The sequence below is a fragment of the Anabas testudineus genome, chromosome 16, assembly GCF_900324465.2.
Source record: "Anabas testudineus chromosome 16, fAnaTes1.2, whole genome shotgun sequence".
NCBI lineage: Eukaryota > Metazoa > Chordata > Actinopteri > Anabantiformes > Anabantidae > Anabas > Anabas testudineus.
This window is the reverse complement of record NC_046625.1, coordinates 426,442-442,272: the sequence shown is the minus strand read 5'-3', so window position 1 is coordinate 442,272 and position 15,831 is coordinate 426,442. Positions and strand designations below refer to the sequence as shown.

Here is a 15,831-nt window from a genome sequence, read left to right as displayed (position 1 = left end):
AGTAACTGTTCTAACTGTTCTGCAGTATTAGTAATTGTTCTGTTTCGTAGTATTAGTCAGTAACTGTTCTAACTGTTCTGCAGTATTAGTAATTGTTCTAACTGTTCTGCAGTATTAGTAATTGTTCTAACTGTTTCGTAGTATTAGTCAGTAATTGTTCTAACTGTTCTGCAGTATTAGTAACTGTTCTAACTGATGTAATGGTTGTTCTCCATCCCTGACACACTGAGTCTGACCTCCTCTCCTCCTTCTGCAGACCGATCATCCATTCAGATAAAGATCCATCGGCTGCTAATCACTAACTGATCACCTGTCAATACCTGCAAACGTCACATCCTGAGTCTGAACAGCTGATGTTTTATATGTTGATCTTTTTAGTGTGTAATAAATGATATCTCACAGAATCTGCTGCTTCATGTTTGATGTTATTGATCAGTGATTAACTGATCTGTGAGTCAAAGCTGTATATCTGCTGCCCCCTGCTGGACACAGAGGGCTTCAACTTCTTCCTTGTGACTCTGGGCTTCCTCCCACAGTCCAAAGACATGTAGTCAGGTTAACTGGTGATTCTAAATTGTGGTTTAGTTCTGCTTCTTCATGTTCCCTCCTTAGGAATGTCTTCTTCTCCTGCAGCTGCCTGAAACGTAAAATCTAAACGGTGTCCAGCTCAGCAGCAGAAACAAGTCAGTAAAGAGTTTATGTCAGGGTTCTTCATGGCCATCAGCAATCAAGGAGGAAGAAAGGAAGTACTGGACCCTCACATATTACATCACTGTAGCTACAACAGGCCAACACACTAACATGGTCCTTTAAAAACAATGTCTGCTCCATTTGGAGCCCTGCAGACGTCAGTGGTTCTTGATGATGCACAAAATACTATAGAACGGAGTTTCTGTCACTTTCTAAATCTTCCTTGTTTTTAACAATCTTTTGAACACAGCAGTTAAAATGAGTCAGTGTTTACCTTTGGAGGCAAAGCTGCTCAGCTTCACTGGGTGCTTCTCCTTCTGTAAACTCTGCCAAAGCTCATTGAGCTGTTTCAGAGCTTTCAGAGGTTTAGTGAAGCAAATGTCACAAAAACACAAATCAACAACTTAGAAACTAACATTTGATCATCACGAGAAAACCAGCTCCACCTGCAACATTCAATCAAACTGAATCCAGACTGTGCACTGGTTTCTGGGGGAGGGAACAGGTGAGTGTCAAGGTCTTCTCTGCAGGCTGGGCTGTAACAGAAGTATTAGTACTTTACTGAGTACTAATTACTTCTCCCACCTCTGTGCTTACGTCCTGGTTTACGTCATGGAGCACAGCGTGACGTTTTTCCACTCATTAATTCCTCCTAAAGAAGGAAAAGATTATGAAGGAGATGAACTGTTTATGTAAGTGTGCAGGGATGTGCAGAGAGCCTCTGAGGCCCAGGAGCCCTGGTTTAGGAAGGTGCATCTCACAGACCACTGTGAAACTGAACTAATGTTACAGTGAGTCATTATCCTGTCCCTGATAGACACAGTAAACACTCTGTTCCTCTGAGAACATCGGGAAACTTTTGCACTGGTTTGTTGACTGATGGTTAAAATGTTTAAAAAATGTTTGTCTTCTTAGTTTTTTAGAATCAGATGGTAACATGGAGCAGTTGGAAAACCAGGTCAGGAGAACCAAAGTGATGTCTACAATGAAGAACCATAGAGCTGCTCCACAGAGACACATTCCGGTGGAGAAGGACGTGGATCAGTCTGGACCCCTTGTGGGACTGTTAGTTGTTAGCTAGTTGTTAGTTAATGAATTAACTATTTAAACCAGTTTAGTGTCGTTTTAATTTTTTTGTGTCGTGGAACCAAACAGTGTGAGCTCAGGGAAAAGGGTCCAATCCCTTTAACATGCAGACATGGTTCCTGTTACATAATCGACAGCAGCAGGGTAATCTGAGCATCAGTCTCTCAGCTCACTCACCTGTTTCTGTTTCAATGCTTTTACCTGCTCGTCAGCAACAGCATGAACACACCTGCCTCTATCTTCATCATCCTGCTCTGCCTCCTCCTCCTCAGGTCCACAACTGTGACAGGAAGTCGGTGGACGGAGGAAAAGACAACAGGTGAAAAGTCAGAGGACAGCAGGGAGCTGGTCAGTTCACTGTGGTTTTTCTTCCTTTGCTGAAACACCAATAATCGAGACGTCGTGTGACCTGATTGATTATTTGACAGAAGAGTCAGAGTTTGACTGTGGTTTATTTACTGCTGTGAGTTCGGTTTCAGAATCTGTTCCTTTCATTTTTACCCAATGGCGGAAAGTGACTAATTGCATTTACTCAAGTGCAATTTTGAGGTAAAGTTTTAAGTATAGAGAGTATAGAGAGTAGACCATTGTCTGATGCCAATAGAAGATCATTAGTAACCTTTACCAGTGCTGTTTCTGTACTATGATGTACTCTAAATCCTGACTGGAAATCTTCATACAAGTTATTCCATACAAGTTATTGCTGTGCAGGTGGTCGTACAATTGCTTAGAAACTACCTTTTCAAGGATTTTAGAGATAAAGGGCAGATTGGATATTGGTCTATAATTCGCTAAGACCCCTGAGTCCAGAGTAGGCTTTTTGAGTAGGGGTTTAACTACAGCAACCTTAAAAGCCTGTGGTACGTAGCCTATTTGTACGGATAGATTAATCTGATCTAATATGGACGTGCTAGATCTATGACTCTTTGTCAGCCTGGCTACAGTGCTGAAAAGAAACCTAGGGTTGTTCTTATTTGCCTCTATTAATGGGGAATAATATGAAGTTCTAGCTTTACAGAGGACTTTTTCATATATTATTAAACTATCTTTCCAGGCAATATTCATCTAAATTTGTGGAACGCCACCTCCTTTCCAGCTTACGTGATTTCTGCTTTAAGCTACGGATTTGTGAATTGTACCATGGAACTAACTTCCTGTGAGTCACTAGCTTCTTTTTCAGAGGAGCAACAGTATCAAGTATTGTTCCAAGTGAAGCACCAGTACTATTAACAAGATAGTCCACTTGTGCTGGAGTAACATTGAAATAACTGCCTTCCTCTGTGTTGGTACATGGCTCTGAAATAAAAGATGGAATCAGTTCCTTAAATTTGTCAACAGCATTTTCACATAAACATCTACTGTAGTGAATCTTATCTGTAGGTTTAGTAAAGTCTGGTACTGTAAATTCAAATGTAATTAAGAAATGGTCAGATAAAAGAGGGTTTTGAGGAAAAACTAATAACTGATCAATTTCAACACCGTATGTCAGAATAAGATCAAGGGTGTGATTAAAACAGTGAGTGGGTTTATTTACATTTTGGGTAAAACCAATGGAGTCTAATAGTGAATTAAATGCAGTGTTGAGGCAGTTATCATCAACATCTACATGGATATTGAAGTCACCCACTATAATGACTTTATCTGCACTAAGAACTAAATCAGATAGAAACTCTGAGAATTCAGTTAAAAACTCAGAGTAAGGGACAGGAGGACGGTACACAATAACAAACAGGACTGGTTTTTGATTTTTCCAGTTAGGTTCAGAGAGGCTAAGAGTGAGGCTCTCAAATGAATTAAATTATGTTTAGGTCTGGGGTTGATTAATAAACTAGTGGAAGATTGCTGCTACTCCTCCACCCCGACCTGTGCTTCTAGGAACATGATAATTAACATGACTTGAGGGGGTCGACTCATTCAGAGAGACATATTCATCCTGCTGCAGCCAGGTTTCAGTAAGACAGAATAAGTCTATTTGATGGTCAGTTATCAAATCATTTACTAACAGGGATTTAGACGAGAGAGATCTGATATTTAAAAGTCCACATTTGATTGTTTTCTTGTTATTTTGAGACACTGTCACTGTCAGACACTGTCTCTATGGGGTTATGGTAGGTTTGGGGGGGTGACGGCTGTAAGGAAGCTGCAGAGAGGTGTGTAAGACTGCGTCTCTGCGTCCTGGGCTCCACTCTTAATGTCAGGGTTTAGGTCGTCTAATAAACTCTGTCATATTCCTAGAGAGTTGAGACGAACCATCTAAAGTGGGATGCATGCCGTCTCTTCTAATCAGCCCAGGTTTTCTCCAAAAAATTGTCCTATTGTCTCTGTAGCCCACGTTGTTTGTGGGACACCACTTAGACAGCCAGCAGTTAAATGACGACATGCGGCTAAACACGTCGATACTGGTCAGATTGGGAAGGGGTTTTTTGCATAAGGAATACTGTTCCTTATGTCTGAGTATATCAACACTGCAGTATTAGTATGTTATAATGTGATGAGTGTCTTCTCTAGCTGTGATTATTCAAGACTTGTTTGAAGTAGGGGAGAACGGGGTTGGTTGTCACATGGGTTGGTTGTCACATTGATTATAACTCGGTCGCTAGGGGGCGCTGTTAAAAACTTTTACCGCCAGATTTTCAGGAATTTGGGTCAAAGATCACCTACTATGACTTTTCTGCATTAACACACTTTATACTGAGGTGAGAAAACTTTTAGTTTTTTTCATGGGAAAATGGACATTTTTTACAATGTGAAAATTTTCATATAGTTTATAAGAAAATAAGTTCATAAAAAAATAATAATTACCAGTTAAAAGCCTGAAGTGTTAGCTATATTTTACATAGTTTTTTTCTATGCTACGCTAAAAAATGTAGCTGCTAGCTTTGATGTTAGCTAAAAAGTCCAGTTGGGGATGCTTGTCACATTCTCTTCGGGGTTGGTTGTCACATGTGACAACCAACCCCTTCATTTAAATAGACATGCATGGTGTGACCTACCAGACCCTTTTTGTTCTTTTTAAATAGAAAAATGGGCAGAAAGTTTGTGAGGAAGACAAAGAACGGACAGACTCCACCAGATGTAATGCTCAGGGCAGTCAGAGAGGTGAAGCTGCACAACAAATCAATCAGAGGAATGGCTAAAGAATTTCAGATAAACTATCGAACACTGGCCAGATATTGTAATAAAATAAGTCCAGCTGAAGTTGCTGGAGATGGAATTTTTCCATCCTTGCCAGTAGGGTATCTCAAAAATCGTTCAGTTTTCAGTGAGGAACAGGAAAACCATTTGGCAGAGTACATCATCACTGCATCGGACATTTATTTTGGCCTCTCTCCTATTGAAGTGCGCAAACTTGCATACATGTATGCAGTCCATAATAATGTTGCAGTCCGCACAAACTGGGCAGAGAAGAAGATGGCAGGTGCAGACTGGTTCTCTGGCTTTCTAAAGAGACATCCATCACTTTCAATCAGGACCCCGGAGGCCACTAGCCTTTCACGTGCCACAGCTTTTAACAAGCATAATGTGGACCAGTTCTTCGACAACTTGGAGGAGGTGATGGGAAGACACCAGTTTGAGCCCCAGTCCATTTGGAATATGGATGAAACTGGCGTTACCACGGTCCATAAACCAAACAAAGTGGTAGCCAGGAAAGGCTACAAGCAGGTGGGATCTTTGACATCTGCTGAGAGGGGAACCCTGGTCACTGTGTCCTGTGCTGTCTCCGCCACTGGAAACAGTATACCTCCCTTCTTTATTTTCCCGCGAGTCAACTTTTTTGACCATTTTCTAATTTCTGCTCCCACAGGAAGTGCAGGAGGGGCAAATCCAAGTGGGTGGATGAAGGAGGAGCATTTTGTAGACTTTTTGAAGCATTTTGTAGTTCACACAAAGTGCAGCAAAGACAGGCCATGTCTCCTGCTGCTGGACAACCACAGCTCCCACCTCTCTGTCGATGGCCTTAATTATGCAAAAGAGAGTGGGATTGTGATGCTATCATTCCCCCCTCACTGCTCTCACCGCCTGCAGCCCCTGGATGTGGCTGTCTTTGGCCCATTGAAGAAGCACATCAACACTGCCTCATCTGCCTGGATGTTCAATAATCCAGGAAAAACAATGACCATTCACGAAATACCAAGAATTGTAGCTGCAGCCTTCCCTCTTGCAGTTAACATGACCAACATTCAGGCAGGCTTCCAGGCAAGTGGAATATATCCCCTCAATAGAGAGGTGTTCCCTCAGTCGGCATTTGCTCCTGCCTTTGTGACTGACCGTCCAAATACTGACCCCTGCAGAGCTTCCGATGCATTGGTGCTAAATTACACACAGAACGGGGCACCTACAATCCACCAGTCACAGGCTACTAACACTGTCCATTCATCAGACCTTCCCACTAGCTCTGGACATAGAGTAACTACTCCAGTGGAGTTGAGGCCATTTCCAAAGGCTGGACCCAGGAAGGAGACGCGAAAAAGAAAAAAACTGACGAGTTCCATACTCACAGATACCCCAGTGAAAGAGAGGATTGAGGCAGAAAAAACATTTACTCAGCAGAGAATGAAAAAGACCCTCTTCTCTAAAACTGAAAAGAAAAAGAGCAAGACATCAAAAAGAACAAGTAAGAAAAGAAAAGAGCAGAATACAGAGTCATCCTCAGATGAAGAAGAATGTTTCTGCTTGGTGTGTGTGGAGCCCTTCTCAAACAGCCGCCCCAGGGAGAAATGGTTGCAGTGCATCATGTGCAAACAGTGGGCACACAAGGACTGCACCCCTGGACTATCGGTCTATATCTGTCAGAACTGTGACTCTGGGTCCGGTAGTGACTGACAAGATAAATTAAATGTTATCGTTGTATTGTTGTTGTCTGTTGTTCTTTCTAGTGTTATATATTGGTTAAAAAAACACTTTCAGGAAAGAGTTTTTCCTGCGTATGTTCTTATGTGATATTAGGCTTTTGCATTTAATAAAATAAAATTTTTAAATTAAATTTTATGATTGTGTATTTTTAATGTTTTTTTGCATTAAAATACATAGGGACAACCAACCCCATAGTGTGTGACAACCAACCCTACAACGGGGATGGTTGTCACAAATGCACACGATGTATTTAAAAGACAATATGTTTTGAACAGAAAAAGGTTATGGAAAGTAATTACACTCTATTCTTAGCTGACACTTTACCCTTTCATTTTCCAGTGAAAGTTAATATGTTAGGGTCACGGTTTTTGAGGAATCTGTAAAAAAGTAAAAAATGTGACAACCAACCCCGGTCTCCCCTACTAATGTTGTTGCACTGACGTCTTCCTCTGTGTCTCCGTCAGCTGATAGTTCTGCACAACGTCCTGGAGAAACTTCAGAGCAGAAAGTTGTCCACATTGGACAGCAGACAGAGCCGCCTGCCGATGGTGAGACTATTATCCCATTAGTATTACTGCAGTATTATACACAGTATATGCAGTGCAGCAGTTTAATGTGTGTGTGTGTCGCTCAGTGTGAAGTTGGGGCGTTGTGCTCTGTGAAGAAAGGCCCCCGCTTCGGGCAGCTCTGTGACTGTCACAAAGGCTCCAGGTGCAACTACGTCTTCCTCAAATGTTTGTGATCTTCATCACCCTCATGTCTCAGCTCAGTCCAATCAATGATTTTACCATGTTGGAGGCAGTGGTGGTGGGGGGGTCCCAGTGTAGATCTGAGTAGCAGATGTGAAGAGCTCCTGAATTTTACTCCCAAATCAATATAAACTACATTTCCCATAATACACCAGTGTATAAGGACCAGACATTAACTGCTGCTGCTGTATGGCTTTATTTCTTCTGTTCCGATGTATTAATGTAAAACCACATGTTCCTTTTTCTAATAAATTAATTCATTTAAAATCAGCATTTTAAATTTCAGCTCTGGCTTCATTTGATTTATCCTTTATGGCCTAACCCTTCACCTGAGCTCTTTAATCTAATTATCTCCAAAGCTGTCATTAAGCAGAACGGCTCATAAAGGATAGAGGTGATGCTTTAATGTGTTCATCGCTTTACCAACTGTGAGACTAAAGGTTGGGTTCTTTTAATAACCTCTTCAGCTGTTGCTGCCCAGAGGATCAGTGAAGTCAGTAAAAGAAATGCAGTAAAAGTTGCAGTATTTCCCTCTGAAACTTACTAGCAGAAGTAGCAGCAGCAGAATACCACACAATTGTACTTCAGTACACTAACAGAGAGACAGATTTTTTTTTTAACTCAGATTTTGGTGAAGAGCTAGTCCGCTGGTAACATCTTTTATTAAAACATATTTAACAGTGACACAATCTGACCCATTTAAACAAGTTCCAACACAGAGAGAGGTCAGTGAACACGGCTCACTGTGGTAAAAAAACAGCACCTGTTGATATGAAGCACCTGGTGACAACCACCTGATTGCGTCCGTCCCTCTTTAGACTAACTTGTCAAATTAAACTGTCTTTAAATGAAATGACAGCAGCTTCTTCAGACTCTAAATCATCAACCCCCCCACCACCGCCTCAGCGTCTCAGTTCCACTGCAGCTCCGTCTCTCCGGCCATCGACATGTACTCATCCAGCTCAGCATCCAGTCGCTGCCTGGACATGGACATGTAGTCGTCCAGTTGTTGGTCCAGTCTGCTCTTGGACAGTGACATGTACTCATCCAGCTGGGCATCCAGTCGCTTCTTGGTCATTGTGTGAGAGGCAGAGGCTCCGCCCCTCTGCAGGTGAAGTCTCAGGTGTCGTCCTAAAGGAGAAAAATGCTGTTAAACTCATGACAGGTGTTCCCCACATAGAAGCGTCCTGAGATGATCCAAGATCAGTGTCTGCTAAAGTAAAGACTATTAACTCCGAGGGAACTGAGTGTTTCACTTTGACGTTAGTGTCGTCTGTTTCTGATGAGGCCATTTTCACAACAATTCACATTTTCAGTTTTAAACTTTGTTTATATTAATTTGTTGCACTGGTTCAGCACCAACACTGATGCTTAGTGAACACATCAAACATGCTTTTTAATTTCACTTTAGTGAGGAGGAAACGTCATGTTGGTAATTTGAAGTCCTCGATGGATGAGTAAGATCAAAACTACAGTAAATAAAAAGACGGAACTGATTGGATTTATTCTGTGAGACAGTTTCTTTTCTACAGATTTTTATCTGATAGAGTTAGTGGAAACATAAGACAAGAACAGTGTCACAGTCAGAGCTCACACCTAAAACATCCTCCAACATGTCAGTTCAGTGGACATGTGCTGAGAAACTGACCTGCAGCCAGTTTCTGGATGTTGCTCCTGCTCAGGAGATGACGCTGACCGAGTTGACTCCGCGGGATACCTTGTCCTGCAGAGGAAAAGCAGGTACAGGTGTGATGATGGAGGTCACATTTGTGTTGTTTATAGGCTAAGACAGAGCTCGGTTAAATCAGAACCACCAACACCAGGTACTCACTCCTGTAGGTGGAGGTAAACCTAGCTCTCCATCTGTACTTGTTCCTGAAGCTCCAGAAGCCTCGGGCTTTGGAGGTGGAGAGGCAACAAGTCAACCGCCGCCAGCCGAGACGCGTCCAAACGTTCCTCCTCCTCCTCAGATGCTGCTTCACCCTCGGGGAGACACCAGTAACCAGCTCTCTGACCTGGGCATTAAGGTAAAATCAGACATCACAAATACCATATTCCTCAAGATATCTCAAGCAGAACGTGATAAAAACACAGTCACAGTGTCCTCTCCTTGAACCTGCACGTGCTTTAGCTTATTCACAATGCATCCAAAAACTACAGGTTCCTCAGGTAAATATCCACACTCATATATAGACATGATGAAGGCGTTCATATAAATACAGCAAAAAAACATCCAGCACAAATGTCTACTGGGTCAGGTTTTCTCCAGGGGAGGTGTCATTGTAGTTTCTGACACGTTGCACCACCATCAGACTGAGACCCACAGCCCTGTGACTCACCTGCAGGCCCCACAGCGACGACGGCTCCTTGTTCACCGCTGGTGGGGTGCCGGACACCGTCCTCTGATGCCGTAGAAGGGTGGGGTCGAAGGTAACTATCCTGGACTGGGTCACCTGGTCCATGAGTACCTGAGAGAAGCTGGAGATGGATTAAAGTGACACAGTTTATATTTTATATAATATGAAATCATTTACACATCAGCTCGTGTTTCTCACCGCTCATTGAGGGAAACTGCTGAGGTACTTCTCAGGAAAAGTTTTCTTGGTTTTGATGAATCCGTCCGTTTTCTCATTTTCTGTCCTGTTTCCTGTATTTCTCCTGCAACATAAAACTGGTGTTGGACAGACTTAACTGAGCCGGATCTCGTTCATCTGGGGCCTAAACTCGCTATAAAACCTTTTCACAGTTCCATTTATATATATATATATATATATATATATATGTAACAGGACTTAAAATAACAGGACTTAACAGTTCTCACAAACCTGGAACACCGTTTGATTTCACACATTTCCAGCCTGACCAGTTGTTAACAAAGGGATATGAATGTGTTTTTGGTTCGAATTAAAGCCGCTTCGTGGTTTAAATAACAGCCGAATTTCAGAGAAGACGACTCCGATGTTCGGATCCTAAACTTTAGTCCAGGTTTCTGATAGTTTACCGAGAAACCACGAGATGTTCACAAGGGATTAACATTTCGAATGAAGTCCGTCTTTCTGTAAAAGCACGTTTGTTTTTCTGACTGGAAATGTTCCAAATATTTTTCTGGTTAAAGTTACCGGGATTTAAAACCATTGCTGAGGAATAACTAGAAGTTTAACTAACGTTACACCTGTTTGCAGCCGCTGCTGTCCACGAAGTTAACCAGCTAGTTAGCTAACGGTAGCTTACCGCTAACGCTGAACCGAGGCCTTAAAGTTACCGGTAATTTAAAAAGACGTTCAGTTTCCAGGTTCTGTTCCGTCGGAAGTCTTGAACGAAAACGGATTCTGGAGTGAAGGTCGGCACACCTGCTCCTCACGAACACCGGTGACGTCTGGAAGCAAAGCAGGTGTGTCTACCACCTAGAAGTCAGCAACGGTAACCTTTAAGATAACAGGGAACTTTACTAAGTTAGCAACGGTAACCTTTAAGATAACAGAGAACTTTACTAAGTTAGCAACGGTAACCTTTAAGATAACAGGGAACTTTACTAAGTTAGCAACGGTAACCTTTAAGATAACAGGGAACTTTACTAAGTTAGCAACGGTAACCTTTAAGATAACAGGGAACTTTACTAAGTTAGCAACGGTAACCTTTAAGATAACAGGGAACTTTACTAAGTTAGAACGGTACCTTTAAGATAACAGGGAACTTTACTAAGTTAGCAACGTTAACCTTTAAGATAACAGGGAACTTTACTAAGTTAGCAACGGTAACCTTTAAGATAACAGGGAACTTTACTAAGTTAGCAACGGTAACCTTTAAGATAAAGAACTTACTTTAGCAACGTTAACTTTAAGATAACAGGGACTTTACTAAGTTAGCAACGGTAACCTTTAAGATAACAGAGAACTTTACTAAGTTAGCAACGGTAACCTTTAAGATAACAGAGAACTTTACTAAGTTAGCAACGGTAACCTTAAGATAACAGGGAACTTTACTAAGTTAGCAACGTTAACCTTTAAGATAACAGGGAACTTTACTAAGTTAGCAACGTTAACCTTTAAGATAACAGGGAACTTTACTAAGTTAGCAACGGTAACCTTTAAGATAACAGACAACTTTACTAAGTTAGCAACGGTAACCTTTAAGATAACAGGGAACTTTACTAAGTTAGCAACGGTAACCTTTAAGATAACAGGGAACTTTACTAAGTTAGCAACGGTAACCTTTAAGATAACAGGGAACTTTACTAAGTTAGCAACGGTAACCTTTAAGATAACAGACAACTTTACTAAGTTAGCAACGGTAACCTTTAAGATAACAGGGAACTTTACTAAGTTAGCAACGGTAACCTTTAAGATAACAGACAACTTTACTAAGTTAGCAACGGTAACCTTTAAGATAACAGGGAACTTTACTAAGTTAGCAACGGTAACCTTTAAGATAACAGGGAACTTTACTAAGTTAGCAACGGTAACCTTTAAGATAACAGGGAACTTTACTAAGTTAGCAACGTTAACCTTTAAGATAACAGAGAACTTTACTAAGTTAGCAACGTTAACCTTTAAGATAACAGAGAACTTTACTAAGTTAGCAACGTTAACCTTTAAGATAACAGACAACTTTACTAAGTTAGCAACGGTAACCTTTAAGATAACAGACAACTTTACTAAGTTAGCAACGGTAACCTTTAAGATAACAGGGAACTTTACTAAGTTGGCAACGGTAACCTTTAAGATAACAGGGAACTTACTAGTTAGCAACGTTAACCTTTAAGATAAAGAGAACTTACTAGTTAGCAACTTAACCTTTAAGATAACAGAGAACTTTACTAAGTTAGCAACGTTAACTTTAAGATAACAGAGAACTTTACTAAGTTAGCAACGGTAACCTTTAAGATAACAGGGAACTTTACTAAGTTAGCAACGGTAACCTTTAAGATAACAGGGAACTTTACTAAGTTAGCAACGGTAACCTTTAAGATAACAGGGAACTTTACTAAGTTAGCAACGTTAACCTTTAAGATAACAGACAACTTTACTAAGTTAGCAACGGTAACCTTTAAGATAACAGAAACTTTACTAAGTTGCAACGGTAACCTTTAAGATAACAGGGAACTTTACTAAGTTAGCAACGGTAACCTTTAAGATAACAGAAACTTTACTAGTTAGCAACGTAACCTTTAAGATAACAGACAACTTTACTAAGTTAGCAACGGTAACCTTTAAGATAACAGGGAACTTTACTAAGTGCAACGGTAACCTTTAAGATAACAGGAACTTTACTAAGTTGACAACGTTAACCTTTAAGATAACAGGGAACTTTACTAAGTCAACGTAACCTTTAGATAACGAGAACTTTACTAAGTTAGCAACGGTAACCTTAAGATAACAGACAACTTTACTAAGTTAGCAACGGTAACCTTTAAGATAACAGAGAACTTTACTAAGTTAGCACGGTAACCTTTAGATAACAGAGAACTTTACTAAGTTAGCAACGTAACCTTTAAATAACAGAGAACTTTACTAGTTAGCAACGTAACCTTTAAGATAACAGGGAACTTTACTATTAGCAACGGTAACCTTTAAGATAACAGAAACTTACTAATTAGCACGGTAACCTTTAAGTAACAGACAACTTTACTAAGTTAGCAACGGTAACCTTTAAGATAAACGGGAACTTTACTAAGTTAGCAACGGTAACCTTTAAGATAACAGACAACTTTACTAAGTAGCAACGTTAACCTTTAAGATAACAGACAACTTTACTAAGTTAGCAACGGTAACCTTAAGATAACAGACAACTTTACTAATTAGCAACGGTAACCTTTAAGATAACAGACAATTTCTAAGTTAGCAACGTAACCTTTAAGATAACAGGGAAACTTACTAAGTTAGCAACGGTAACCTTTAAGATAACAGGAACTTTACTAAGTTAGCACGGTAACCTTTAAGATACAGGGAACTTTACTAAGTTAGCAACGTAACCTTTAGATAACAGAGAACTTTACTAAGTTAGCAACGTTACCTTTAAGATAACAGACAACTTTACTAAGTTAGCAACGGTAACCTTTAAGATAACAGGGAACTTTACTAAGTTAGCAACGGTAACCTTAGATAACAGACAACTTTACTAGTTAGCAACGTTACCTTTAAGATAACAGGAACTTTACTAAGTTAGCAACGGTAACCTTTAAGATAACAGACAACTTTACTAAGTTAGCAACGGTAACCCTTAAGATAACAGGAACTTTCTAGTTAGCAACGGTAACCTTAAGATAACGAAACTTTACTAAGTTAGCAACGGTAACCTTTAAGATACAGGAACTTTACTAAGTTAGCAACGGTAACCTTTAAGATAACAGGAACTTACTAAGTTGCAACGGTACCTTAAGTAACAGGAACTTTACTAAGTTAGCAACGGTAACCTTTAAGATAACAGAACTTACTAGTTACACGTAACCTTAAGATAACAGACAACTTTACTAAGTTAGCAACGTTAACCTTTAAGATAACAGAGAACTTATAAGTTGCAACGTTAACCTTTAGATAACAGACAAACTTTACTAAGTTAGCAACGTTAACCTTTAAGTAACAGACACTTTACTAAGTAGCAACGTTACCTTTAAGATAACAGACAACTTACTAGTTAGCAACGTTAACCTTTAAGATAACAGAGAACTTTACTAAGTTAGCAACGTTAACCTTTAAGATAACAGAGAACTTATTAGTTAGCAACGTAACCTTAGATAACAGACACTTTACTAAGTTAGCAACGTTAACCTTTAAGATAACAAGACAACTTTACTAAGTTGCAACGTTAACCTTTAAGATAACAGACAACTTTACTAAGTTAGCAACGTTAACCTTTAAGATAACAGGGAACTTTACTAAGTTAGCAACGGTAACCTTTAAGATAACAGGGAACTTTACTAAGTTAGCAACGTTAACCTTTAAGATAACAGACAACTTTACTAAGTTAGCAACGGTAACCTTTAAGATAACAGACAACTTTACTAAGTTAGCAACGGTAACCTTTAAGATAACAGGGAACTTTACTAAGTTAGCAACGGTAACCTTTAAGATAACAGGCAACTTTACTAAGTTAGCAACGTTAACCTTTAAGATAACAGACAACTTTACTAAGTTAGCAACGGTAACCTTTAAGATAACAGGGAACTTTACTAAGTTAGCAACGTTAACCTTTAAGATAACAGACAACTTTACTAAGTTAGCAACGTTAACCTTTAAGATAACAGAGAACTTTACTAAGTTAGCAACGTTAACCTTTAAGACGACAAAATACTAGTTCTGAGGATGACAACGTTTAAAGAAAGACTCTGAAGTTGTTATTTTTCATACTTTTTTTACATAGCTGCAGTTTTTTTTAGTTTTTTTGTCTTTTTAACAAATTGTCAAAAACAGTTTTGAAGTGATCCTCCAGGTTTTTCACACTTCATTAACACTGTGTTGATTATGTTTTTTATTTGATTCTAGCATAAAATAAAACTGAATATAATATATATTTATTATAGTCATATATATTATATTATAAATATATTTTCTAATCCCATCTCCATTATTTATCTGACTGTCCTACTTTCTTCCATCTATAACCAAAAAATGCTTTTTTCTACTGTGCTCTACATCTTTTGCAATATTACACCACTGCCAAAGATTTGTATGACTTTTCTTTAATATAAAAAAAGTCTTTTCTTCACTCTGCTCCTTAGATTTGTCCCAGATAACAGATTTCTGCCATGCATTGAAGGAATTTGTCTTCTAACTTACCAGAAGCCACTTTACTATTTCATTATTGTGTAATTTTAAAGGCCTCTTAGTGTCCATATCCAACAGGACTGTGCTTGTAGACAACATTCTGTACCTTTGTTTAGGTGCTGACTGCTGAATCTACTACTACTCTAGTAGTAGAGTATTTTCTACAGAAAATATAGATCACCTGGTTACCAGGAGAAAGCCCACAACTGTGAGCAGTGATGATGTAAACAGTGCAGTGGAATTATCTCTTTTATGACAGTTTCAACTTGAGGCACTGTTAATTAAAATTTAAATTGAAATGTTTTTATTTTCCAAATTATCTAATTTTTAACTTGTGTTTTGTTTATTACACAGAAGTTTTGAATTTAGTTAAAACCACAAAGTCTCCATAGTAACAGAATTATTTTAAACTTTTACTTTTTTCTTTTCTTATGTGTTTTACTGTATACCACAGAGTTTCTTCTATTTTGATTACAAACTGGGGTTTTGATGTTTTATACAAATCAAGTTATTACAAAGTTGATTGTTGTCGTCATTACTGTGGTTGTGGATCAGCTTTTCCTTCTGCTCTTATTTTTATGCAGCGCAGACGTCAGCTGACTTCCTGTTATGTCTGGCTGTCGGGGGGGAGCATGACACAGCCGCCGGCCCCCCCCCCCCCCCCCCCCCCCCTCATCGCAGTGTGCAGA

The 15,831-nt window shown here is 39.6% G+C and overlaps 3 protein-coding genes across 3 annotated transcripts; 2 read left to right on the top strand and 1 right to left on the bottom strand.

The window, feature by feature from the left end:
• Positions 1–1,074: 1,074 nt before the first annotated feature.
• Positions 1,075–7,516, top strand: LOC113169844 (cocaine- and amphetamine-regulated transcript protein-like). Its single transcript, XM_026371589.1, has 3 exons — positions 1,075–2,124; positions 7,095–7,178; positions 7,265–7,516. Exons 1-3 carry the CDS (start codon positions 1,996–1,998, stop codon positions 7,370–7,372), a joined length of 321 nt encoding a protein of 106 aa, XP_026227374.1. The 5' UTR covers positions 1,075–1,995; the 3' UTR covers positions 7,373–7,516.
• On the top strand, positions 5,062–7,053 carry LOC113169825. Its single transcript, XM_026371558.1, has 2 exons — positions 5,062–5,099; positions 5,132–7,053. Exon 2 carries the CDS (start codon positions 5,134–5,136, stop codon positions 6,598–6,600), a length of 1,467 nt encoding a protein of 488 aa, XP_026227343.1. The 5' UTR covers positions 5,062–5,099; positions 5,132–5,133; the 3' UTR covers positions 6,601–7,053.
• A 732-nt stretch (positions 7,517–8,248) lies between the features above and the next one.
• Positions 8,249–10,771, bottom strand: LOC113169845. Its single transcript, XM_026371591.1, has 6 exons — positions 10,611–10,771; positions 9,935–10,037; positions 9,719–9,857; positions 9,211–9,394; positions 9,028–9,102; positions 8,249–8,510 (listed from the first exon to the last, which is right to left on the bottom strand). The coding sequence occupies exons 2-6, from the start codon at positions 10,009–10,011 to the stop codon at positions 8,290–8,292; spliced, it is 696 nt and encodes a 231-aa protein (XP_026227376.1). The 5' UTR covers positions 10,012–10,037; positions 10,611–10,771; the 3' UTR covers positions 8,249–8,289.
• Positions 10,772–15,831: the final 5,060 nt, after the last annotated feature.